We start from the raw sequence: 26,094 nt of genomic DNA, 5'->3' as shown, positions 1-26,094 counted from the left end.
ACGCAAGGTTCATTCTCTTTACTGCTTCATCTCCAAAAATACATTATCTTTGTTGAATACTAAAAAAGAACAATAGGTTACGGCGATGAATTTTGTTCAAACTGATTAAAGAAAAAGTCCTTTTAAAGGTGTAAAAAAAAGAAAGAAAAAGAGGTGCTTGTTGACGTATGTTTGTGGGTTTAACCAAAAGTGGTGGCAGTGCTCTGTGAGCTGACAGACAGACTATCAGGATGTTTACATGCAGACAGAAACAGAAACATGAACAAAAGGTAAAAGCAAACACTGGCAGGAAAACAACAAAAGGCAAAACAATGGAAAGTAAAGAAAGTTTGAAGCTGCATGTGTTTAATTCAGCACTAAATGAAGCTGTTAGGGAAATGTTGTGTTACTCTATCAGGTATTTCTGTAGTTTTAAACTTTGTGTTTGTTTCCCCTTTAGATGAGTAATGAAGAACTGCTTTTTTAAATCCGACACTTTCAATCTCAATTTTGTAGAGATAACAAAATTGTATCCTTTCATGCTTAACTTATTATTAATTTTGTAAACAAAGACGCTTAATGTCTTAATGTTTTAAAGTTGGTCGGCTGTACAAAAACTGAATTTTAAATGTTTATATTAAATCAGGAACATCTGAACATTGAATAAGTGAAGAAGTACATGAATCTAAACATTTAATTAAACAACGGTTTAATATAAGGTAAAAATGTCTTTCAATTACAAAGTTTTTATTTTTTTAAATATTTAATTTATTCAAATCAAACCTTGACCTACATAAAGTAATCATAGTTTTGTAATTGTTTTAGTTATCGTCTTTCCTATAAACTCGTAGGTTAATAAATCAACTAATCAACCAGTGAGTGCTGAGATTAAAAACATAAAGATCTTTATTTATTATCCGCCTTTAAAGTACTAATGGGCTTTTATAACAAGGGAGATTTTATTCAGTGACGCAGTTTAAAAAATAATGAAATAATCTGCTTACAAATAATGAATCAGCTTCTTGAATGTGAATATTTGATTTAAATCACTGTAAATTAAATATCTACTCAAGTTCATAATATCATTTTAGAATAAAACAGAGAGTAATGAGTGAATTTAGTGGATTGTTGTGGTGGTGATAACATGGTAAAAAAAGTGTTGATTTGATGAGTGACGCTGTGGACGACAGATCAGGTGCTCTACGTCGATTAAATCAACTACGTTTGTTTTGCAGCAGAAACAGAGAGAGAAAGGGGGTGTTTGTTTTCCAGACCGGCCTCTTGTCAGGTGAGACTTACTCAGGCGCTTGCACACGGCCATGCAGTAATCCTCTGAGTCGAAATTGTTGCGGTTGCCGGCACAGCCGCCATATATGAAGCGCACACACTTCTTCAGGCTCATGTCGAAGTGCCAGCGGGGCATAGAGGCACGACAGGGGCCGGTCTCAGCCTCCAGGGTGCACACCACTGCCAGGGGACAGCTTGTTAGATCATCTGGCCACTAGGGGCAGCACTTAATTCCAGTCTCAGATTATCAACACTAGAAAACTACCATAAAAAAAAACACTCCTGACAAAAGAAACATCTACAAATACACAGTGTCTGCTGTGGGCTGGAGAAAGACACACTTTTATTAAATACAGTCCAGCTGTGATTCAAGCTTAACTCAATATTGATAATAGTTTAAAAAGGTATGGTTATATGTAAGCGTTTAATATATGAGAGAAAGAGAGAGGTAGAGGAGGGGATGAAACATTATGATTTAAAACAACTCGTTACAAACCTTTCACTTCCTGCAGAGACTTTTCCTCATCTTCACTCTCTGACATTTTGTTGCTCTCTTTCTTCTCTTCCTCGTCCTCCTTATCCATCTCCTCGTCCTCGTACACATAGTGGTACTCCTCCTCGTCTTCCTCGTCCTCGTCCTCGTCCAAGTCCACCGGCTCCTCCTTTTGTGTGGGCTGCTCGTCAGCTGGTGTCTCGCTGAGAGGGGGGGGAGAAGGAAGCGGAGGTTGATTGAGTGAAGGAGTGGAAGCCAGGAAGAGGAGTGATTTATCAAACAAGGCAGAGCAGCTGCCATAGGTCAATGTCACAGCACTTTAATTCATCCAGATGGCCGAGTGCAGCCTGCCCCTTCACAAGGGATATTATCCGTACAATATTTCAAAAGACATGAACACAGCCACACACACAGCCACAGATTTTACAGCCAGTCACCTGTCCTCCTCCTCCTCCACCAGGTCGGTCTCGTCAATCTCCTCATCCTCTACCTCCTCTTCCTCATCGTCGTCATCCTCCTGGGAGGGCAGGGAGGGAGGGGCGGCATCCACGCTGCGAGAGGAGGGGCAGCACACGTACTCGGTGCCGTGGAACTTGTCGACGCCACAGGGCAGCAGCATGCCGTAGCTGTGCAGCACCATGGAGCTCTTGGAACAGGCCTGGAGGGGTAATAAAAAAAAGAAAAGAAAAAAAAAGTGAATGAAACAGCCCGAAAAATGAAACGAGTCAGATTGATGAAGCTGCTGTGCTTTATGGACCTCTCACTACTCCCAGGAGTCGATTTCATTTTCGGCAAGGTGACATTTTGTTAGAGACATGCTGTGAGGAAACTGTAAAGTTTTACTGACTTACCGCCAAATGACATTGTTGACACGCTACATTGAGAGATTTTGTTCTTGTTTTTTGGGATTTGAGACCAAATATACCCCAAAAGTTTCAAGAGGAAGAAATAATTTTCAAACAACTTCATAACATAATTGTTTGTGTACGTTTTAATTAATCTAGAAGTTCAGTTTTCTGCTGTCACGAGACACTTTAAAGGCTTTACATGCGATTTTTTGATCCAGCATGAAACCAAAACAACTCGTGCTGCATTGTTGTGTTAGCATGCTAATGCTAGTGATCTTTATTATGCTGGTATCTTCACACTGCATGTAAATTTACCTGAAATGAGCGTGATCTAGAAACACAGTTAAGCAGTGAGTACAGTATGTTATTCTTCTTTTCTCTAGTCCCTCAATTAAACAACTTTTATACACGAGGGGAGGAGTCAGCTGGCTGTCCGGGCGATGTAAACAAAGTGAAGATAGGACTCTGAAAACATCACAGAGAGTGGGACTCGGGTGTTACACCCATTGTAGACAGTCATGACTCACAGAGTTATTTTCAGAGGATAGACTTGATTTATATTTTATTTAAGTGTGAAAAATCACATAAAGACTTTAAAGTGTACTTTATTGTAAAAAAAAATAAATAAAGTAGCTCGAAGCAATGACACATAACATGAGTTAGGTAACGATTGAAACAGACTCCTGGGTTGTTTAAGATTCTAAAGAGAGAAGTAAAGAAACACCACAGAGACTTGTGTTTTATTGCTAGCTGACAGCAGACATCTTTAGATAACTAGCACTAGCAATAAAGCTGAGAAAAATACAGTCAGATAAAATCCCTGTTTGTAACGTAATGCCTGATTGAGTCAATGTTAGAATGTAAATAACTTTCAAAACCTTGTTTGTCACTGATACAAGTACAAGCATTTTTAGTGTTAGTGCTGCAAACTCCTGGAACATTTTACAACAGGACCCGAACTTGAGCACTTTTATCCCTTATGGACACTTCAGAAATATTATTTTTAACCGCCAAATACCTGACTGTAACTGTTTTATTTGATTTTAATTACTGATTTATCACTGTAGTAATTTCAAGCGTTTAAATTATTTTAGTGTTTATATTTTATTGTTCTTATTGATTTTATTTTCTGTAGTAGCTTTATCTCATTTCTCGTTGTTTATCATTTATGTATGTTTTCTCTGCATCATTGAAAATGAGGGTCGCCCTCAAAGATCTCTCCGAGAACTTAAATAAAGGTTGATGATGATGATGATATGCTCAATGCCTTCACTCTTTGTTCTTTATTCTAACAAGCTAATCAGATGTACACTAGCTACACATCCTCACAGATGCTGTCAGGTGTTATTTAATGACAGTGGTATAGAAAAAGTCTCAGTTACTTGATAAAGTATCAGATACATCCACCTGCATGATAAATACATACTGATCTTGAAGCTTGTTCCTTTACCACAACCCGACTCAAGTGATGAATGAGCCACAGTCTCAAAAAGTCAGAACATATTTTTCTCAACAAAGCTGTGCTTCATGTTGCTGGAAGTAAAAACTTCAGTGTAACTGATGACTGCTGAGAAAACTTCAGCGAGGATTAGCTGCCCTGCTTAACAACTTCCTCGGTGGCAGTTGGCGAGGACGGCAAAGTTGTTTTTGGATCATTTTTCTTGCCCCGATATTCCCGCTGATAAGATTTATTACAGGGTGGTTGTAACAAATTTGTTATCTACAGGTTACTCTGCGCCTCTGGGTGTCACACTATCTCTGGCTGCAGACGATTCTCAGGTTGAGGCATTAGCAGTAAGTGTCAGGGAAGAGTAAGAGTCAGAAAGCATGACGCAGGAAGAAACCTGGTGGCAGACTGCCTGCCTGCGCTGCTGAGGTCAGAGTGGCCCTCGAGGGGCCGGCTCTGGAGCTACCCAGGGGGGGATTAGCTGCATTACAGCCTCAACACTAATCTGATTAGGAGCTGAAATGTGAGGGCTTGCTGTCAGCCTGTGATCACAGGGCCTGTGAGACTCCCAGAGACAGGTGGAGAGACATTAGGGATGAAGGGGAAGGATTGGAAAGTAATAAAAGTCTGACCAGTATGACAGGGAGTTAAATTTAATTTCTAAAAGTTGACGTATTTTCTCTCCCCACAGGACTGCTCTGCTATCTCTGAGCCTCCCACTGTTTTCCTATGAAGCCATTTCTTCCCTTACCTCTTTGGCCACGCCGTGCCACTGCTGATGGCTGACGCACATGTCCATACGCTCCTTGTGGAAGAACTTGCACTTCTCTGGAACCAGAAGCACGTCGCTCACAAACTCGCCCACTGTTAACGGCAAATCACACACAGAGCAGTATGCCTGTTAGTCGCGCCAAGAATCTGCCAAACACATAATTTCACTGCAATGGTTACAAACAATAAATCACCTATCGGGACTAAAAAAAGGAAAGGAGGAAAAGAAGGAAAAGGAAAAGAAAACGGGACATGATTCAATAATTCAAAGCTGCCTGGTCCTTTGCATTTCATTACAGTGGTTAAACAGAGACAACATTTGACACCTGAACATCTGTCTGTGCAGCTGAAAACCGAGAGGGATTCATCCCTTTTCTGCAGCCAAAATCGGGTAACTCTGTAATCAAAATGGCAGGGCAGAAAATCAGGTTTCATGCTGTGACTCTTTTTACACAGTCCAGCCTCTTCCTGTGAGTCAATGATGTCATTTGCTTGATGAATTCAATCCGAACATGTTTTATTCATGGGGCGAGCTGACAGAACAAGCCGAACAGAAATAAAAAGACATGAAAAGCATCTTGTGAATACCTATGAATAGTTTCGGGCTGAAAGTCATGTGCGTGTGTAAGCATATGGCACAGGGGTCAGGAGAAAGATTAAAAAGGACGGCGACTGCTGATAGGCTGGCGGTGTGACGAGTTCGCTCAGGTAGAAAACACTGCTGTCAGAAACAGATGGAAGGCCAGGCGGAGAGAAGGAGAAAAGGAGGACAGGAAGAGATGAACACAAGGTTTAGAGTAAAGTCCAGATCAGAGTGGCTGAGAAATGGGCGGCCCGAAAACACAAAAGAGGGTCTAGAGGTTTCACAAAGAGGGCCGGGGAGCTGTCGTAAAAGTGCTCATTTAGTGGTACGCCACGACCTCGGTGTAAGGCCGAGCTGCTGGAGCGCTTCGTGTGAGTCAGGCGAGGCAGGCAGAGGGTGAAAAAGCAGTGTTTTGGAAAATGAGAGGGTAGGATAGGGAGAGGAGAGAGCTGGAAATAGCAGAGGACTCAGCAGCTGCTTCTCATCTCCGCCCAGGAGTAGCAGTAACACCCCCGAAAGCGACCCCCCAAACACCCCCTCAGACCCTTGTTGTCCTGCTGCTATGCCCTGTGCACACCACCGGTGTAAGGTGACAGAGTACATTTGCACAGGTACTTTACTTTGATAACAGTTTCCATGTCATCATTCATTCTGAAACGTATTATAACAAAAACGCTGAACGTCCCTCGGTCCAGACTTCTGAGATCGTTACATTTCCTGCTGTCAATGTCTTTAAAATGATCACATTTAGGTTTAGAATTAAAGAAAGATTTTAAAATGTCAATTTAGAGACTTTATGGTTAATTAATACTGCTTTTTTGTGAGTGTGACTCCTTTATTGGGGTTTTTTCTTTTTTCAAATACGGATAAAAAAAAAAAAACATGTTTATTCATACCTCAAACCAACACAAAAAACTCAATGATAATAAATAAATAAAAAGATAAGATATATAAAGTAAAAAACAAATATAATAATAAGATAAAAAAAGAGATTTAAATAGTAATAATAATACAACTTGGAGGATGTCTAGTGCTCTGGATTTTACTAAATTATTATTTTTTCATGGGGTTGTTTTTGTTATAGTAGTCTATAAATGGCTGCCATATTGAGTAAAACATATTTATCTTTCCTCTCAGGGTAAATTGTATTTTTTCTAACTGCAAATGCTTCATCACATCATTCATTAAAGCTTGATAAACTGGAGGATTTTTTTGTTTCCAGTTCAGCAGAATGATTCTTCTTGCTAACAGCGTCACAAAGCACATCACATTCTTCTGGTTGTTTGATAAAGAGAGCTCCAGAGCAGCTGACCCAGCCTCAAACACTGCAAGAACTGGGTTTCTGGTATGTTTTTTGTTTGTTTCATTTGCTTTGTTTTGAAAGGAGAAATTCCTGGAACACATTTTGTTCTGATATGTTCTGTTTTTTTGTAACCAAACTAGTATAGTGTCTTAAATAATAAGATTTGTAATAAGGGTAGGTGTAATAAGATAAAGCTTCAGCCTACACCTTTTCAGTCAAGATGTTTTTGTTTTTTCTTGTGCCCTAAATAAATGATTACTACTACTACTTCTACTTATTATAGAAATCATGATGTATTGTTATAGCCTGCCTTTTTTATGAATAGTGGAGGGGGGGGGGGGGCTTTGACTCAGTCGGTAGAGTGGGTCGTATCTCAACCCGAGCAGCCACATGTCCGATGTGTCCTTGAGCAAGACACGTAACCCCAAATATAGCAATAAAAAAAAAAAAACACACGAGAAGCATGAGAACTTTCACCTTTGATGTTTTCATTCTTTCAAATAAAACCTCATTATATTAAATAATTGGAAAGAAAAAAATGCTTCACTTTGTCATAGAGTAAAGTCATTTTTCTGAATTCAAACGTATGCTAATGTAAAGGAGTCTTCTGGCCACCTTCCTCCCTTCGATGTCTCCTTCTCTTTGCATCCAGAGGACATTAGAGAAAGTGAGGCCGCTCAGCATAAAGCATCAGAGTTACCCTCTGCTCCACATCCTGCACACTGGATGCTAACTGATTCACTCACTCGCACTGCCTCTATATTTCACCTCTCTGTATCTTTGTCCTGCACTTATACTCACAGGTTGCTCTGGTTGTGAGGTAGAGAGGCTCTCGGGCAGACGCAGGCACACTGCAGTGGGTGATGGATGGTGGTGTTTGGAGAGCAGCTGTGCACTCTTGCGCTGTGTGTTTTCTGTGTGTGTGTGTGTAGTTGTGTACAGTGTGAGCGTGTTTACTCCTCCTTCTCTATGACCTCCTCTCTCTACCAACTCTTCTCATCCTCCTTTCCTTTAACCTTTGTTCTTTCAGACACCCTTGCTTATACCCTCCCCAGATCCAGACCAGGCTACACTAGAGGCATCTAAAGCGTGTGAAGGTAAGAATACACCGCGGCGCACCGATGATACCGTCAGGACTGAGAGGTGGGAAATTCAATTAAGCGCCAAACCAAGTTTGCTCATTGACAGCACAGGCACAGCTATTCTGTTTCAGGGATTCTCCAAAGGAAGTGTGCAGTAATTGAATTTTAGAGTAATCTGTATGAGATCAGAAAATGAAGATAACATGTTCAGAGAGCAGCCAAGAGTCAGTGTGTATATAATACTCCACTTCACTAGGAGCTATATTAATAAGCATATTAAAGCAGTACTATGTCTTTCTTAGCTGTTATTAAAGTATTGAAGGTTTTTTAAACTGATAAACATGTAGAATTAAAAAAAAACATGTTGATGTTTGTAACCTGGATGGAGTTGTCCAGTATTAGTTCTTGGAATATACCACATCAAATCAAGTCTGCGTCATGCCTTTTACCTCTGAAGTGGCAGAAATCTAATGTGCCACCATGAAAGGATTACAATAGGGGGAGACACTTAACCCAGGAGGAAGCTGGAGGCTAATTATGAATAATAGAGGTCACATTTGCATTCACACTCCAGGGTTCAACTTCCAGTTCATAAAAACAACTTTATCATCCACAGAATAAAGCCTTATAAGCGCTGTGCCACTCGGCCTAGCCTACCCTTTAGCTGCCTTTCACATATTTTAAATGAATAATGCAATCATTTAAGAACTTTGATCTAATAACAAAAAAATGACGTATTCACATTATTGTTTCAAAGTTCAGACTCGTCTCCAAACATTTCCAAAAGGTAGAGGAGTACATAGAGCCAGAGGTGTGACGCTCTGAGACAAGTCTGACTTTGTATCTTTCACAATCACCCAGACTCGGCACCTCAGATGATATCAGGGCTCGTCATCAGGTGCCCTGCCCTTAAGTCTAATCAAAAACGGCTTAGTCAACAGGAAGGGCAAAGAATGAATCATGTCTGTAAAAAGTGAATAGTTCAATTCCACTCCTCAACAAAACAAAGCAAATAAGAGTCGAGTGCGTCAAAGGTAAACATTAGAAGACTCTACCTCAATATGGCTGCAAGCAATGTGACAGTTGATAGATGCTGATAGCAATAACATTTCATCAGTTTTAAGTATAAAGCAACATAAATTATCTTTCTGAATTATTGTCTCAAATCTGTCGTACCCAGAAGGATATTCATTGCATGTTTTTTTTTTCCACTCGGAGGGTGCTGTGGTCTCTTTCATCCCACCACATATCTCCCCTGAAACTGAGTGTTTTGAGACCAGCACACTAACCGACACCCCAGTTACACATCTGCCACTGACAGTCCTCGCCATTTCAGACATAATAGTCAAAAAAAAACATGTGAAATATTCCTCCAGTTTGACAAAGACATCATGCTGCAGGGATTAGTGTGGCAACGGAACAAAAAAAATCACATTCATTTGCCGAGCTATTGTTTGGACGCAAGGAAACACGGAGGGCTCAGTGGTTCAGTCTCTGCATGGAGAGATGGCATGTAGCAAAAAAAAAAACCCCATCGCTCTCTTTTTTTTTTTTTTTTTACACCCGAGCTCCTTCCTTTGCCCTTTGCATTATTCATATAAACCTATTAACTTGACATGTGTGCTAGTCTGGCTCTTTTAATCATTTCCTTCCAGCTACAGCCCACCTCCCTTTGGTCTTTTTCATTTCTTTTTTGATTCTACTATAATTAATGTACACTGATGAATATTAGGCCCGAACCTCTGATGTCCATTTCTCAAGATCACCATTTGAACATCACAAATAATGAATAATTCAAAAGCACTCTTCATCGCACTTTGATATGATAGAGTGGCCTGACAAATAACGGGCTGTGGAGGAGAGGGCACGGTGAGCTGAGCAGAGTCATGCCGTGGCTTGCAGCATATGATCACAGCCCTCCAATTAAGCCTCTAACATGCTCCATTACGTAATTAAGCAGAAACCCTCTCCGTAGTCTCCTTCTCGCCAACACCTTATGTTTATCTCCTCTTCTCCATCTGTCTCCTCTGGTCTCTCCGTTCATTTGCCACCGAGCAGAGCAGCAGAGAGGCCTTTTGTGATGTGACGGGGGCATGAGTGCGCAGACCTTTAGCAGTGACGACAAAAAAAAAAATGTGCAAGAACAAGCAATGAAGCGATTCAATTATTCCAGAGGAGGTAATGGGTTTGTTTTTTTTAATTAAATGGCAGTCATGGCACTGTTGCTGAATCATAATGAGAGGTCTTGGCTTGTTGATGAATGCAACAGTCGGCCACGGTGAAGAAGAGAAGCCATCAGGTGTGTCGAGTAGTCTGAGGGGAATCAGCATCAGGGTGTATAATGAGAGCAAAATGGGGGGGGGGGGGGTTTGGCAGCCTGATTCTGCATGTGAAACCTCCCTCATCTGTATTCTTGTCTCAGCCATCGAGCGGAGCCACTCCAGTTGTGCTGTTTGCTGTCCCATGAATTTCCCACAAGCCTCCCCTCTTGCATTTGCCAAAAAAAAATGCTCTTGAATTGTAGCCCATTTCACAGTCCAGTGCACTGCTAATAGCTTTTTCATCATGGAAAGAGGCACAACTCAATCAGCAAGAGGATTTTCAAACACAGGAAGGGTGCCCGGGAAGTGTTTGCAGCATAGAGAAAGATGTTTTCCTTCCTGACGAAGCTTTACAAGTACAGAAAGCAGCCTTGTTTCAGAACTCTGCTTCTGTGTCACTGCAGTCCTCAAAGCGGAGCAAGAGAGCGCTGCGTCTGAGTCAGTGGAGGGAGCACAAAAGACGTGTGGACTGCAAAAGTCTGAGGCTCCATCTGACATTTCATAAACTAGGATATGGCCTTGTTGCCACTGCTAATTACAGTGATGCTGCAGGAAACAAGAGGGGGGGGGGGAGGTGTGTGTGACGGCACAGGCGAGTGGAGAAATGGAGGAGTAATAAAGCAGGCCTCCTCACAGACCTCCCTCTTGCTGACCCTGTGTGTCTGAGCGAGTTTACGGCCACTGTCTGAGGGGGGATATAAGATTGTGTTTTATTGCTCAACAGTTCCTCCCCTGCAATAATAAGCATTCCCCCCCCCCCCCCCCCCCCCCCCCCCCCCCCCACCCCCTCTGAGACATTAGCTCTCATCCTCCAGTCGGGGATCTGCTCAATCTGCAGCTCAAGGCCAAGATTAGTCAACTGAATCAGACTCCAATATTGCTCTATGTCACCCCCTGCCTCGGGCTAAGATGTATCATAATCTCTCATTTCTCTATGTTTGTATGAGGAGCTACCATAGAAGAGGGGGCGGGGGGGGGAGATACAGAACATCTTATATATGAAGGGCCATTCCCACCCTCTCTAAGTGGTTCTCCAAAGTCCTTGAACCTCTTTTTTAGTGCGCAATCTTACCTAAGCATTTGTAAGGCACCACGATGTGGGCGTGGCCTTTGCACACCTTCTTCTCCTTCTTGCACCAGTTCTCAATTCGAATTGGCTGGTTGGCTTCGACCACGTTTGTGATTTGAAGCTCAGGGTACATCTGTTGGGAGAGAGAAAGCAGAGAGTGCATATCAAATAATGATAGATGTGTATTTTAATGTGAGGGTGTGTGAATGTGTGAGAGAGAGAGAGAGAGAAGATGCGATAAGTGGAGCTTCAATGGCATCCTTTAATCCATGTTTTATACTCTCTGGGTGCCATCTGCTCAGCCATGAAAGACCACGCAATTTACACTTTCCCCAAATGCCATCAAAATGTCATCAATAAATGCAACTGAAGCTTGTGGGGAAAGCTGCCGGGATATATACAGCCCTGCTTTTTTTCTCTCCCTTGGACAGCTGCGTTATAAACCATGACAGTAACGCCGCCTCGTGGGATAGGAGGAAGGAAATACAGTAGGAGACACACAAGTAAACAAGAGCGAGGATATCTATGCCACAGAGGAACATATGCTCTATTGTAAAGGCAAAGAAATGGAGATAGAGGAAAATGTCAGTCACCGGGTCGGCTAATTCAAATGCCACCCACTATACTGTAAATAAGAGCGGCTTTCAGCGACAGATCAACAGCCTCCATAAACAAACACAGAGAGAGAGAACTGACACTTCATCAGCCATTTACCCACTTCACCTCTTAACGCTATTCACCGAACGCATGTCCACATATTTACTATTTTATCCCGTCATCCTCTTTTAGACTCTGCATAGAAGATATCATTTAAAATCACCTTTGTAACACATTTTCCTCTTTGTTGCGTGCTCTGTAAAGCTACCGAGCAGAACTAATATCACCTCAACAAGTCAGATATCATCTCCACTAAAGTGATAGAATTACACAGTGAAGCCGAACGAGGCGATGCACAGGTGAGCTCTAATGTTGTTATGTTTATCAAAGAGTGGACTGCGTTTTAGAGAAAGATGAGGGGGATTGATTATCTGCTTTCTCCTCCAAGCTAAGATCAGAAGTTTTAAGACAACTGAGCCAAATTAAGAAGTAACGACGATGAGCTCAGCTTGGCACAAAAAACTGCAAACACAGGGAAACAAACAGCTAGCCTGGTCCCGTCTAAATGTAAGAAAAATGTCTCTTCCCCTATAAAGAGGACAGGAAGAAGATAGGACCATGTTTGTGTGTCGCAGTGACTCACCTCCTGGCAGTACTGCAGCACGCCCTCTTTGGTTCCTACGCAGCTCTTGGTACCGGATGGGTCGGGTTCCCAGCGGCCGGTCTGAATGTTGACATGCATGTTGATTTTTCCGCAGAACATCGCCACCTGCGGCTCGGCCACGGCAAACCCTGTGCCTGCATTTGCTGCTAGCGCCTGCAGAAAGGAAAAAGAGAGAAACGGGGATTTAATACGACCAAATCATTTTTGGATTCTCTAAAAAGCTGACAAGTTTTTTTTTAGGCTCATGGACTTGAGACACTTTATTTCGCTGCTTGTTTTCCTCCTAGACTTTATTATGAGCCTGACACAAACACAGGAGCTCGCTGTGAAGTCTGAACCACATAAAGCTTGTTTCGGCTCATGTACTCCACTGGATAACTGTACTGCATGTGCTAGCTGGGGTGGAGAAAAATCCGAAGTGCCTGTCAACGCTTGGCTGCTACTGCCTCTCCACTCTGCAGAGCTGAGAGAGCAGAGAGGGACTCAGACAGGAGACAAATTTAATGCACCTCAGGAATGTTTGGATAAGTTGATGTTTAAACAAGTGGGGGTTTGATTGGATTTGTGCACTTGTTGAACTTGTTTTTTTACTCTGATGCCCACTGAGTAAACGAGAGGCTGCACACATAGAAAAGAAAACTCTCTCGTCTGCCATGCGTCACAAACCCGGACATTCTTGTTGAGGGCAGAGCTCAGCTCTTCCTGGTCTCCTGGGACCGAGATCTTTCCATAAATGATGGATCATTTATTTTACAAGGTAAACACTGATGGTTCCTGATCCGATCAGCTGTGTTTGATAGACACACGCAAACAACATAAAGCATGTCATGAAAATGTGTTCGGTTAGTTCAAACATATTCCTTAGGTTTCTCTCCATCTGTGTTTATCTCTAAACCATCTGAACATGAGATAAAAACCTGCTATCTTCCTCCCTGTCGTCCTTCCTGTCACCATTTTTCTAAAACCCTGCAGTTCCTCCTTTGACAAGCAGGAAGCGGGAACACCCAGCCCGCCTGTCCTTCACTCTAAATAACTTAACAGCGCACACTCATTATGGAAAATAGATGTTAAATGTCCAAAGCTCTTGTGCAATCAGCTTCCACACAATTGGTTTCAAATGACACTGTGATGCTAGCATCAGTCAACTCATCATCTCCTATCGAGACGATAAGTCACGGCCCGCTAACACTCGCCTGATGTCACAGAACAAGACACTCTAATGAATCAGCGAGGCGAATGTAGCTCTGAAAGACAAACAGTTCCAAAATGCACACCAGGGAGCCTCCAGACAGGAAGTGGAACGGAACTGATCTCCTCTTGATTGTCATAATGTCATGAGGCTGAGTAAACAGGCTTTCAGCCCGAGAGAGAGAGATCAAGGGAATGAGGGAGGACTCAAACGTCTGACTGTTTGCCGAGGCCTCAGCCTCGAGCAGATGAAAGCAGAGGTGTCCTCTGCAGCGGAGGAAACAGCTGAGGAGGGAGGACTTGAGGAACACAGTGTTAGACAAAGCTCTCCGTCTAATTCTACGCAGGCTCCCCGGGCTGATAACGGGCGCAGAACAGAAACGTAGTGAGGACAAAACAAGTGCTGTGTAATCAGCAGTTGGCTGAAACGTGTGATGAGCCGCAGAGCTAGCCAGAGCTGAGTCTGCACGCACACACACACACACACACACACACACACACACACACACACACACACAGGACTGAATACAGCTCCAGCCACACACACACACACACACACACACAGGAACACACTGGCACTCATGCAAACACATAATAAGCAATCATCAAAAACACAAAAACATGCACACAGCCACATGTTCATCCACGTAGGCAAGCAAACACACTGTTTTTTGGCCTGTGTTTACGTCGTCCTAGAGGCACAACAACCCTCAGTTTCAACCTCATTTCCCCTCCTTCCTCCATCTCCACGTCTTTGTCCCGCACCACTCCTCCCTCTCTGCATCACCACGAGCTTGTTTGCTCTCCTCCCTCCTCATTCCTCCCTCCTCATTCCTTTGTGAGATTGGCTCGGGGTGTGTGTGAGGCAGACGAGTGGTTGGGAGGAAATGAGGGACGCGGAAAAGCACATTAGGGAGCGAGACAAGGGAGGCAGTGACAACCTGACCACAACTAGACTCTGAGGCTGTGGAAAAAAACAAGCTTTGGGGGGGCCTTGTCAACACCACTCTGACTCCACTTAAGTGTTAAAGTCCTAAATGTGGATTTGATTCTTAAAACACAGACGGTGCAGAAAGTGTTTATGCTCTTGCCTTAAATCTGCAGTCACATGCTTGTTTAGCTTTGTAAAAGAGTCGCTCAGGAACAGACCTTGCATTACAAAAAAAAAAAAAAAAGGTGCAATGAGGGGCAGTAGAGAGCGCCACACGCACTGACACGGAGGCCTGGAGGATAAACAGGCGAACAGAAGGTGAGATTTGTCTCCTCTGTGAACCCTGTCGTCTCAGCACCAGCATCACCTGAACCAGAGGGATGAGCCGCCTCTGGAACTCGGCGGTGACAGTCATTTCTCCTGACAGCGAGATTCCTTTAACTCACACATGCTGCAGGAGACGAGACATAATCAAATTTGTTCTTGTGAAGAATATCTTTTGAGTTTTGGTCTCCTCTTGAAACTGACTGATTTTTTCATTTTTTTTTACTTGAACAAATTCATGGTCTTGGACAGTCATGACTCAGAAATGTATTTCAAGACCAGCAGAGCGCACAATTGGAGTGTCATATAGCCACATTTATTTATCTTTTACATCATCCCAGACCGATTTGTTCCAGCGGTCAGTAAAGGCCAGCGAAATGGAACCAAGCAAAGACAAATGAGAAGCGATAGGAGTTACATTTAGACTCAGAAACGGATGAATTCAAAGCGACCAGAGTGGATCATAGCTCTCCTCTCGTTTTTTTTTTCTTCTCTCTTAACTCTAACATAAGCGAACTCCTCTTTAAAAGGTCACATTAGAATAGCTTTGACAGTAATTTGCTGCTGCAGTTTGTCATGTTTCCACATGTAACAGAGGCTCGGGGAAGAACTTTGTGCCAATCGTGACTTCATTTTAAAGTTCAGCAGCGGAGAGACAAGAGCTGCGGAAGCATCCAAGAGCGCCTGAGGACGGAGGACTCGAGCTGCCTTCTTGTTTGGTTGCTTGGTTGGTTTATCGCTCTTGCACAAAAAAAAAAAAAAAACAGCTGATAATAATACTGATGATCCTGTTGCAAAGATAAACACACCTTATGACTCACCGCACACATTCAGATCAGTATTTAAAGGGTTTATAAGATGGGAAGGGTTGGGTAGATTTCATAAGATCGGTAATCACATTTTACTGAAAATGATGAGTCACTTAACATGTTTTGAATAGTTACAGGAAAGAGATGTAAAAACTGACATTCAAAATATCTAAATATACACATCTGACTGTTTTGCAGAAACAGATTACAACAAGCTGACACATGGAGACTCTATGAGTGTTTTTTTTTTTATCACTATCATGTCGATCTATATATTTAAAGCACCAGCAGATGGGCAGAAGTGGGACTTTACTCCCAAACGTAGCACAGACACACAAAATGACAACTAAAAAAAAAACATGCCACCACCACACCTAAGAAATGCCTCTATCTCTCATCACTGGCTCACTGTGAGATGTAATATGTACGTGTGAACACCTGCTGCAATGTGGAGGCTCGGAGACAAAAGAGGGAGCGAGGGAGTGGAAGTCAGGAAGAGGGAGAGGCAGAGCGAGACAGAGGGAAAGCTCAGGGAGACACAGTAAATAGACAATGGCAGCGGGGAACGTATGCCGATTGGCTTATATCCCAGCCTGACATATTATTCTCAAATGAACACAGACCGTAATGCAATAAAGAACGGCATTAGGCGGCGCGAAACGCGGGCGAGACGTGCACGCCATCGCAGACTCCTGTCAAAAAGCTGTGTGGGCTGAGGAGCATTTAGCTCATTCTCACTCTTCACTGCAAACACACATCGTCTGTCGCTAGCGTTTCCAGTCTGCCTCCAGCACACAAACATGTTTTATTAGCCTGCTCTGTGCTCCCAGCAAAGTTTCGCATAAAACAAGCTGCGACATGACAGCGCTTGTTGTGAAATAACGCATGCACAAACAAGAACTCCTTTTTTTCCCTCCTGGTAACAGATGAATAATATACCTCATGGGTCTGGATCTCTAATGAGAAGCCCAAACACACACACAAATTAGAGGTAAATCTGTCTCCATCTCAAGTTAAAAATATTACTTGCTGAAGCTCAAAGCAGAAGAGTGATGTTATTGTAAGTAACAGCTCATAAGCTGTCTCCACTTAGTTCATTCAACCTTCTCAGTATGCCACATATCTTTGGTTATAATTAAAAATATAAACCTGCGAGAGTGAGGTTCAATTACTTGCAGGATAATTTCCTGGTGGCTTTAATTTCTGTCCTCTGAGTGATTGAACGCAGGTGAGAATGAAAGCATTTAATGAAAATACTGAACTATGGTGCAAATTAGCCAACGATAAATCAGAAAGTCCCTCGCAGAAAAACCAAATTAAGGTTTTACATTTACTGCGATAGATTTTTTGGAGTCTGTGGAAGCTGCTTCAAAAAAAAAAGGCAGGAAATGGCCTTTTTGGAAATGAACTGAAAGGGAGGAAATGGAGGCGGATATCTCTAACAATATTGATTGTATGCAGACACCAGCAGGAATAATAGAAAGAAGAAAAGTTGGACTACTGGTACAAACTTTCAAGCCGCTTTCTTTTTTTTTTTTTTTTCATAATGAGGTTTCAGAGGAACCCGCCTGGGATAGGTACGGGTCACTTATTACATGACCTACCACACAAGCATCTGGGCGAGATCCAAGGAAGCTAATCCAATCTGTGTGTGTTTGTGTGCGTGTAAGCATGTGTGTGTGTGTGTGTGTGTGTGTGTGTGTGTGTGTGTGTGTGTGTGGTCTCAGGTCAGCCACACAGGGCAGCATAATCAGCAGTGTGTGATCTCAGGACACACACCGTGAAGACAGTGGGAAGGTGGATATAAATAAAAGTGATGATGCTTTCGATATAAACAGAGATCACTTCAAACAGTCAAAACAAACTTTACACTGAGCTCCTCTCTCTGTGTGCAGACAGCTCTAATGAACAGGTTTAGAAATCTGTGCTGTGCTGCGGTGTCCTTTCTGGTCAACTGTCTGTGTCGCACACAGAAAAAACACAAAACCACAGTCGGCTGGGTCTGTAAACGTCGCGTAGGCGGCGCTGAGCGGTGGCGACTGGTTTAATTTTGGCACAGGTGAAGCCATCCTGTCCGTCTAACTCTTATAAAAGCAGCTCCAGAACGAGGCTGCGGGTCAGGACACGTGGGTTCCCAGAATGCTTAGTGTCCATGTGACTCTGTGGAGAAATGCCCAGCATCGTTAATCCACCTAATCCTTCCCCTGTAGTGACTTAAAACTTAAACGAGATAGGCAGTGGTGAGAACAACTCACACAAACACGCCTCCCACACAGGAGCACGATCCATACATACATACTATATATATATATATATACCATCATAAAATCAATATTGATTTCCATTTCTTATTGCATGCAATAAAACCAGTTTATGTGTAAGGAGAACCAGGGTTCACTGCAATCACCGTGTTGTGTTAATATGTTGATGGGAGCAATTACAGCCTCTTTATTAGCTCCTGTTATAGCTTTTATGTTACAGCTCCAAGTATAGCAAGGGGGCCGCTTTATTGGGCTTTGTGTTTGTGTGTCGCTTCTGTAACGACTGAATCTCCCCGTTCTATCGTTTCAAAACAACACGCACGATCTTTAGTGGCCCATAAAATAAAATAAAATAACGATAATATATATGCAGATGTTTGAGTCATTAATCAATCAAAACTTGGCCGGGAGCTAGACGATGATTTCCTATTTATAGACATGGAAACAGTCTGAACATGTTCCTCTTTTTTTTAACTGAAAAACTGTAAAAATGGAAATATGTTCATGCACAACTTTTTTTTAGGGAACCTTAATAAAAATGGAAGTGATGGTAAAGTGAAGGGCGTGGATGGGCTCTGTGCGCTGACTTTAGAGAGAGACGTCACTTCAGGACTGTTGGTTCAAAGCCAATTGTGACATGCTGTAGCTGTAAGGAGGATTAGTCGTTTTCCCACCACGGGTATCCATGATGGTAGTTTCCCCCAACACCACTTTGAATTCGGTTCACTTTTGAGGCAGCAGCAGCATTTTACAGAATCAATGACACAGACATAGATCTGTGCATGATGCCAGGGATTGTTTTGTGAGCAACTCAACTTTTCAGGTCATGATCTTAATGTGAGTAAGATGACCTGGTTAGGATGTAAACACGGACTGAAAGTGTCAGAGGAGGAAAAGATATAATGTGGGTTAGGGGTTACAACATATTATAAGGAGTTATTGATAAACATGATAGGATAAAACACAGTTCCATGTATTTATCCATCAACAGAATAGTATATTGTGTTCACTTGTTGTCTGCGATCTTTTCTCTTTGCTGCTGTAACAATTTAAATTTCCCCACTGTGGGATAAATAAAGGATTATCTTATCTTATATGGCATTATCATTGTTATCATTATCACAGTTTTTGACTGCCCATAACATCTTTAAATGTCTTAATTTTGTTCTCCCAACAATCCAAAACTGGTTTATGTTGCGTCACCCACCTCTGTGTTAAGAGGCTGCTTTGTTTAAGTAGCTTTGCTTGGACAATGAGTGAAGTGAAGGATCAAATCGTTTTTGACTGCGAGTCAATGAATTCATTGTTAGAACTCTCGAGACTCAACAACAAGAGCCGGGACAAAATCATTTAACTGAAAGGACAAACAAGTGGAAATATCAGACTCTAATATGCATCGCTGTTTACACAGAATAGAATCCTATCTATACAGTCATGAACATTAGAAAAGTCAGCGTTTATATTACCTAATAAATAAAAAATGTATATTTTGAAATGCATCTTTCATAATTGTGTCCACTACAGGCAGCCATAGATGCGTCCTCCCTCGCTAATGGAGGTCAATAAAGGCCTTAAAATACTTATTACCCTCTAAACCATCTGTCAATATCCATAAACACCCGGACGCTAAATGAGGCCGTCAGATATTGGTGTGACTTCTCACAGGCTGCGTGAAGGCCCCGGAGCGAGCCGTCACCACACAAACAGATCACTAACAACAGATTACAAATGAAAGAGGGCAGGACACTCGGACAGTGACATTTCCCTTCCGACCCAACACCTCCACCACCCTCCCACACCCAAAAGGGCAAACTGTAAAAAACGGAAACACAAAAGAAAAAAAGAAAAAGGTGCCATGTTATCAGACTCTGAATCAAAAGGGCAACCCCTCACTGCAATGCAAATGAGCTCCTCTGTCTGTTTGAAACGGCCTTTTGTATTCACCGTTTGAAGAAGCCCAACATTACTAGTCTGAATTGCCCTGTGAGTCACTGTACCAACCCCTCAGCAGGGACAAAAACCCTCCCACCATTTGCAGAAAACAGTGGTTTCCAGTCAGTGCCACTCCCCCTCCAAACACAACAACCAAAAGCTGTGAAATTTACAGTTTCACATTAACTGTATGGGGGGGGGGGAGGGTCCTTCTTCCTGTTCACCATTGTCCCTTTCCTTAAATTTGTAGTTAAGAGGTTAAAGTGCATCTGTGTTTGAGTGTGAAAGTGTTTTCTCTTAGATTACGGCTTCTCTTATTCCACATCAGAAGCCGAAGACGAGGAGCGTCTGAGGGGGAAAGGGATGTTTTTGCAATTTGTCAGATAATTGAAATAAGATAATCATATTTATAAAAAAAAAGAAAAAAAAAGACTTTCATCTCATTTTTAATAAATCCTAGAAAATCCTGATTAAATTGTACGATGTCTCCAGCATCATCGTCCCTAGTTACAGCATTTAATTGTAGAATAAACAACTTAATAAAACCTCATTAAAAAGGTTCATTTGTGTGGGTGGTTTGACTTTGTAATATTTGCAGTGACAGCAAGAGGCCCCCACAGACAGTTGGACGTTATGTTTCTATCAGTCACTTTTGAGTGTCTCGTTAACCTCCAATCACAGACTGACGGGCGGGACAGGACAGGAGAGGGAAGTGTGCAGTTCCCTTTTCCCCCGAACTGCCAGAGAGGAGCGGAAAAACACCGTCACCACAAACCTAAACGCCCACCGGAGGAAGACAACAGCAGGACCGTGACACGGCGGGTACCAGACCAGGTTCACGCGCTTAAGCCCCATTTGTAATCCTTTCCGCTTAACCTGTGCTTGATTGAACATGCCTGTGTTAATAATGAGACTCTGTGGAGCTGTTCCAAGGTGCAAAACAAAAAGAAACTGGGAATACTACTGACGCGACCATGTCCTGCATTTCATTTCATGCCTCAGGTTGAAAGATTTTCTTTTTGTGCGGTGAAGTTGATCAAGCAGAGAGAGTTCAAAGTGACCAAGGATCCGAGACTTAATAAGTAAATTTATTAAATGAGCTTGCTGCCTTATCAGAAACTTATTTCAAGTTTTTCTATTAGAGTTAAAGACATACTGTACAGCTCCCGAGTGCAAACACAATTTATCCTTACATGTCCTTTGTTATAAACACTGCATTGACCCACAGTAATATAACTCACATTTATTATACAAACTTAGTGGAAATGCAGACAAACTAATGTGCAAACTTAATACATCTTGCCATGCAATACCAAAAAAAAAGAAACTCAAATGTGTAACAGTCATTCACTTATTTGAGGTTTTCAGAGGTATTCCATAAAAGCTTTCTGTGCGACTTTCAGAGCAGACTTTGATTCAACCACCAAGGACAAATAAAGTTTTTTTGAATTGAATTGAGGCTTTCTGATCAAAAGAATGCTCCCTTCCAAGCTCCCCCCCTCCCCTCCTGTCTCCACACTTTTACTACTTGTTGTTACTACTACTACAAATTTGAAATAAATACTATCATCACTACTGGCAACGTAAACAAAGAAAGACCTGAAAGTGAAGTCTGATTCAACAGAGAAATGGAGACACTCCGAGATGTAATATCTTTGATTTCTATCTCAAAGGGTGTGTCAGTGTTTGCCTTTCTTTCTGTGTTTCATAAATCATGAAGAAGAATAACAATCATTAACACCTAAACGCAGAATGTGACGATTTGAGCTGACTGGAGGCTTTGTTAGGGTGTGTCTAATAACTGTGACTTAAAGAGGCTTCCCGTTTATTATACACTGGTGTTAAGATTCAACATGTTCTCAAATCTCAAAAGTAAACTTCACTAACTGTTTCCAAAGCAAGTTAAGAGGTGATGCAACGGGATGTACCACAGTGAGTGGAGGGAGAGGAACAGGAGCGAGACGTGTTGGTAATTAAGCTCCTGTTAGGAGGATGCGTAGCTGCTTGCTGCTTTGCAGGGTAACAGTCGTTGTGATTGAGTGGCACAGGTCTGCCTGTGTGTCGGAGGGGAGATAACATGGCCCCTCTCCAGCTTACAGCGAACTGACGTGAATGACGACTTGTTCAAATGGCCCATCGCTATGGAAACCTGCTACAAAAGCATCCAAGCTATTCACACAGAGGAACATTGAGGCTGCAGGAGCAAGAAAGGGAACGAGAGAGAGAGAGAGAGAGAGAGTGGGGGAAAAAGAGAGAAAACAGATTGGAGAAGTGGAGTAGTGAGAAGAGAGAGAGAGAGAGAGAGAGAAGAAAGCAGGCAGACAGATAATCAGAGGCTCACAGTGACAGAGCAGGAGGACAGGAAGGAGAAAAAGAAAAAATAGGGGGGGTTGGAGAAGGAGAAATATAATGGAGAAAGAGGGAATGAGGCCAGAGTTGTGAGAGACTGGCATATGAAACAGAGAGGGACAAGACATGGGAAGCTGGGTGGGTGAAGGCTGTGTGAATGGCACAGCAGACGACTCTCACAACAACAGCTGCTCGGCCCTGGTTTGCTGCATTCAGTGTCCTTGTGTGCAAACATAAAAATGACCCTCAGCAGCTCCATAGGTCCGCCGCACATATCTCCTCTGACACACACACACACACACATAGCAGACATACAGTACACAAAGCTATGTCTGTGCTCGGTTCCCTCCTGAACAAAACAAAAAAAAAGCTGTGCCCATTGCCATGGCAGTGTGCATCAGTGTGTTCAGCAATGTTCAGCTCTCTCCCTGTGACGAGCGGGACACTGCACCAACTGCCACTGGTTTCTTTTTTAAATATTTACAAGACAGTAAGTCACAGCTTGAGCTCTGAGCGGCATCATGATCAGGGGGGGGGGGAGGAAACAAAAGCAAAAGCACTGGTGGTGGGGTGTTAGGATGAGTTACAGCAGCTTGGTGCCGTACATAAAGTCGAAGGTGAGTCCGAGTGGAAGTCAGTGTGCAGCCGAGCTCTCAGTGTGGTGACTGCTTCTGACAAATGTATGTGAGAATGTGAGGTAAGGACCGTGGCAAGGAGGGGGGAAGTAAAGGTGCACAGACATTGTATATTCCTAATGACTAACTATAGTAACTTAGCAACTGCTTTAAAGAACTACCTACACGTTTATAATTCCATATTATTTTTACTTTTTAACTTTGAGCACTTTTCATTACATTTTGTGTCTAAAAGGAGGCCGACTCACTCACAGTTAAATCTGAATCTATCTCATACTGGTACATATAAAGTAACCGAACCCAACCTACATTTTTATTTCATTTTTTTGCCTTTTAGTGAAGAATGAAAGAAAGCCTTTGGGGTTGAATTGCAGCGAGGGACCGAGGATCGATTAGTTTAACCGATAGAAAATCTAAATCTGTGTTTTTAAATGTAACCACTTCTTCGTGGGGTAACATTTTGTCAGAGCTTGGTCAAATACATTACTTTGTTGGACCATCCCAATTCAAACACCTTTAGATGAACGCTAACGAGGTAAAAACTGCACAAATATATCACTATTTAACTTGATAAAACATTTAGAGAAGACATGATTGAATTAAGTCAACACAAACACATCACAGCTGAACGAGATATTCAGACTGGTTGAGTCAACGAATTGAACAGAACTGTGACTGACTGGTTGAAAGTCGGGGAAACTGGACTTCTTGGTATCGTTCCTCAGTTGAGGCAATGTGGCTTTTTGTTGCCAAAGACACAGAGTGTAAAAAAAACCATCAGCTTGGAGACAAAATTCAAATGAATGTTTCTCCATGCAGTCTGGTCTGGTCGGTTAGAGGGGACATAATTGGCCCAACTTTTTAAAAAACTTGCTTCACACTAATTATTTCCCAAACCTATTTTAACAGCCAAGTTTTTTTTAGTTTTAGTGTGAACTTGGCTTATTTTTCTGCCCCACAGTCCCATTCATATTGTGAAAATAACCCTTATTTTCATATTTAATGTGTTCTAGTTGGATGGTGAGGTGAAGCGTGAAACTGTTTAAACATTTTCAAGTGCAGCAGTGAGAGGATTGCACAAGGTAAAGAGCTCGACGCTACAGTATACGTCCCTGTTATCCATCTGAAGCACAAAGACAAAAAAAAACGTTTGCTCTTGAATGTCCTGGTTTATGTTCCACTTGTTCTGAGCGAGCCTTTCAGATCAACTTGATTGTACATGCAAGCTCTGGTGCACTGAGTCAGTATCCCCTCACAAAGCTTCCAGAGACTTCTGAATGCAGCCCTATACGCAGCAGGGGTCCTGTAAGGCCCTTCACAGTCACTCCACATTTTCAGTCAAGGCATGAAAATCCATCTCTTCAAGAAGAACCTCGTGTCACCCTCTCACTGCTCAATCATTTCCTCTCGTTCTAATCTTTTATTCACCTGCTTGATATAATTTGCTCACTTAAAGAAAAAGCTTTTGAAACCTTCTCTCAGAGTAGATGTTCTTTTTTTCCCTTTCTTTTGCACTCTCTCTCTCTCAGGTGATCGCTGTGTTATCACATGAATACGCTTGAGGAACTGTCACTCTCACCCCTGCACACATTACTGTAGTTTGCTTGTAATCATTGTGATACAGTAATTATTCCTATATGTTCATTTAAAGTGGCTGAGGACGAGAGTGTCAACTAAAACACCTCCCCTGTAAATGTAAATGTAGCAAAGGGGAGACATAGGGTTAATAAGAGCACAATACTTATTTTCTTCTTCCTTTTTTCACACTGTGGTTTCACTGGGGACAAGGTGTCTCCGGGCTATTTATACGCAGCTCCAGTTGGAGGGCCGGTGGGGTCCTGTCTTCCTGGCCTGCCCTCGCTCACACAGCTCACTCAGAAGAGAGAGAGAAATAAGAGAGTTTGAAAACCCGAGGATAATGCTTGCTCTTATTTGGTTTAGTGGTATCATCCTTAATGAGAACCACATTGCATCTTAAGGGTTTTTGTAAATGAGAGCTCAGAGGGGATTTTTAAGCAAAGTAGGTCTAAAAGGTAGTACTCTGTATTCCCTTTAATGAAAAAATCTGGGAGAACACTAATTAAAAACGGTAATTACCGGCTCAGGTGGTATCATTAGTTTTCAGAGTCATATTAAAGATTCAAAGTAATCCTGATATGCAGTTACTGCAGAGTCAAACTATGAGGAACTGGAGTTTGAATGTACTGATAGCATACGCCTGAAACCATCCATGTTGTTATGCAACTTGTTTTTGTCCAAGAAATATGAGCTATGTAACACTGGAAAATCCTCTACTTTTCACATCATTTTATTGAGAAAGGAGAAGGGCAACGTAATCGACAAGCCTGCAACCATTTTGGGGGAGAATGTGCTGTCTCACCTGACATTAATCTCAGGGTTTTGCTCTACCGCTGCGCTGGAATCTACACCTACTTCCTTTCACCAGTAAAGCTTAAACTGGTATTAAGAGCAAAAAACAGCCTGTTACACAAAGTGAGGAGTTGTGTTAAAGAGCTGTAGATTCAGTCATCGTTACATGACTTAGAAAGAAAGAAGTCCAGAGTACAGTCAGTAAAAGCTTCATGAAGTTTAAGGTTAATCAGACACCCAAACACTTCACTGCAGATTATAAAACTCAGAGAGATGATTTTATTGGCTCTATAAAGTTTTTAATCATTCGTTGTAACAACCACTTGGTAAACATAGAAATATCTCAAAGTGGTCCAGCAGGGATGTGAGTTTGTACAGATTTGTTTGCTCCTTCCTCCCTGTGGCAGTGTGTAAAAATATAACAGAAGATTTGTTGTTTTTTGTTGCTTTATTGGAGAGGACAGCTGAAGAGGAACAGGAAATGCTGGGAGGAGAGCGTGGGAGGTCAGATGACATGCAGCAAATGGCAAAGGTCAGATTTGAACCCCACCGCAGCTGTGACGAGGACAACAGCCTCCGTACGTGGGGCAGTAGAATGTGAGGTTAACCAGAGAGACAAACTAAGAAACATATTAACCATCGCACACTGCGCCTAAGATGTTTATCGTGTCGCTCTCAGAGATCGAAGGGCAGAAAAAAAGTCTGTTGGTACGGATAGCTAAGCCACTCTCCGACATCACAGGGCAAAGGTCCTCACTTCACTCGCTCTCACTTCACAGTTTCCCCCTCTGACACATGTTCCCTGACACTCAGGGTTGTCACTGCTGTGTGGTCCGTCTCAGCTGCTGTGT

At 42.4% G+C, this 26,094-nt stretch overlaps 1 protein-coding gene across 5 annotated transcripts in view; it reads right to left on the bottom strand.

The window, feature by feature from the left end:
- aplp2 (amyloid beta (A4) precursor-like protein 2) overlaps positions 1-26,094 on the bottom strand; it is a 55,456-nt gene that overhangs the window by 15,747 nt on the left and 13,615 nt on the right. For 4 of the 5 annotated variants that reach the window (XM_020649185.3, XM_020649187.3, XM_065960332.1 and 1 more), the window contains exons 2-7: positions 12,424-12,597; positions 11,187-11,316; positions 4,806-4,918; positions 2,197-2,417; positions 1,763-1,962; positions 1,279-1,446 (exon numbers count right to left, since the gene is read on the bottom strand). In XM_020649185.3, coding sequence (XP_020504841.1) covers positions 1,279-1,446; positions 1,763-1,962; positions 2,197-2,417; positions 4,806-4,918; positions 11,187-11,316; positions 12,424-12,597 — 1,006 coding nt within the window. The remainder of the gene's footprint in view (positions 1-1,278; positions 1,447-1,762; positions 1,963-2,196; positions 2,418-4,805; positions 4,919-11,186; positions 11,317-12,423; positions 12,598-26,094) is intronic. The other variant, XM_020649188.3, reaches the window with a different exon arrangement.

The sequence above is a fragment of the Labrus bergylta genome, chromosome 11, assembly GCF_963930695.1.
Source record: "Labrus bergylta chromosome 11, fLabBer1.1, whole genome shotgun sequence".
Lineage (NCBI taxonomy): Eukaryota > Metazoa > Chordata > Actinopteri > Labriformes > Labridae > Labrus > Labrus bergylta.
Note: the sequence above shows the minus strand (reverse complement) of the source record. Positions and strands in the feature narration are given on the sequence as shown.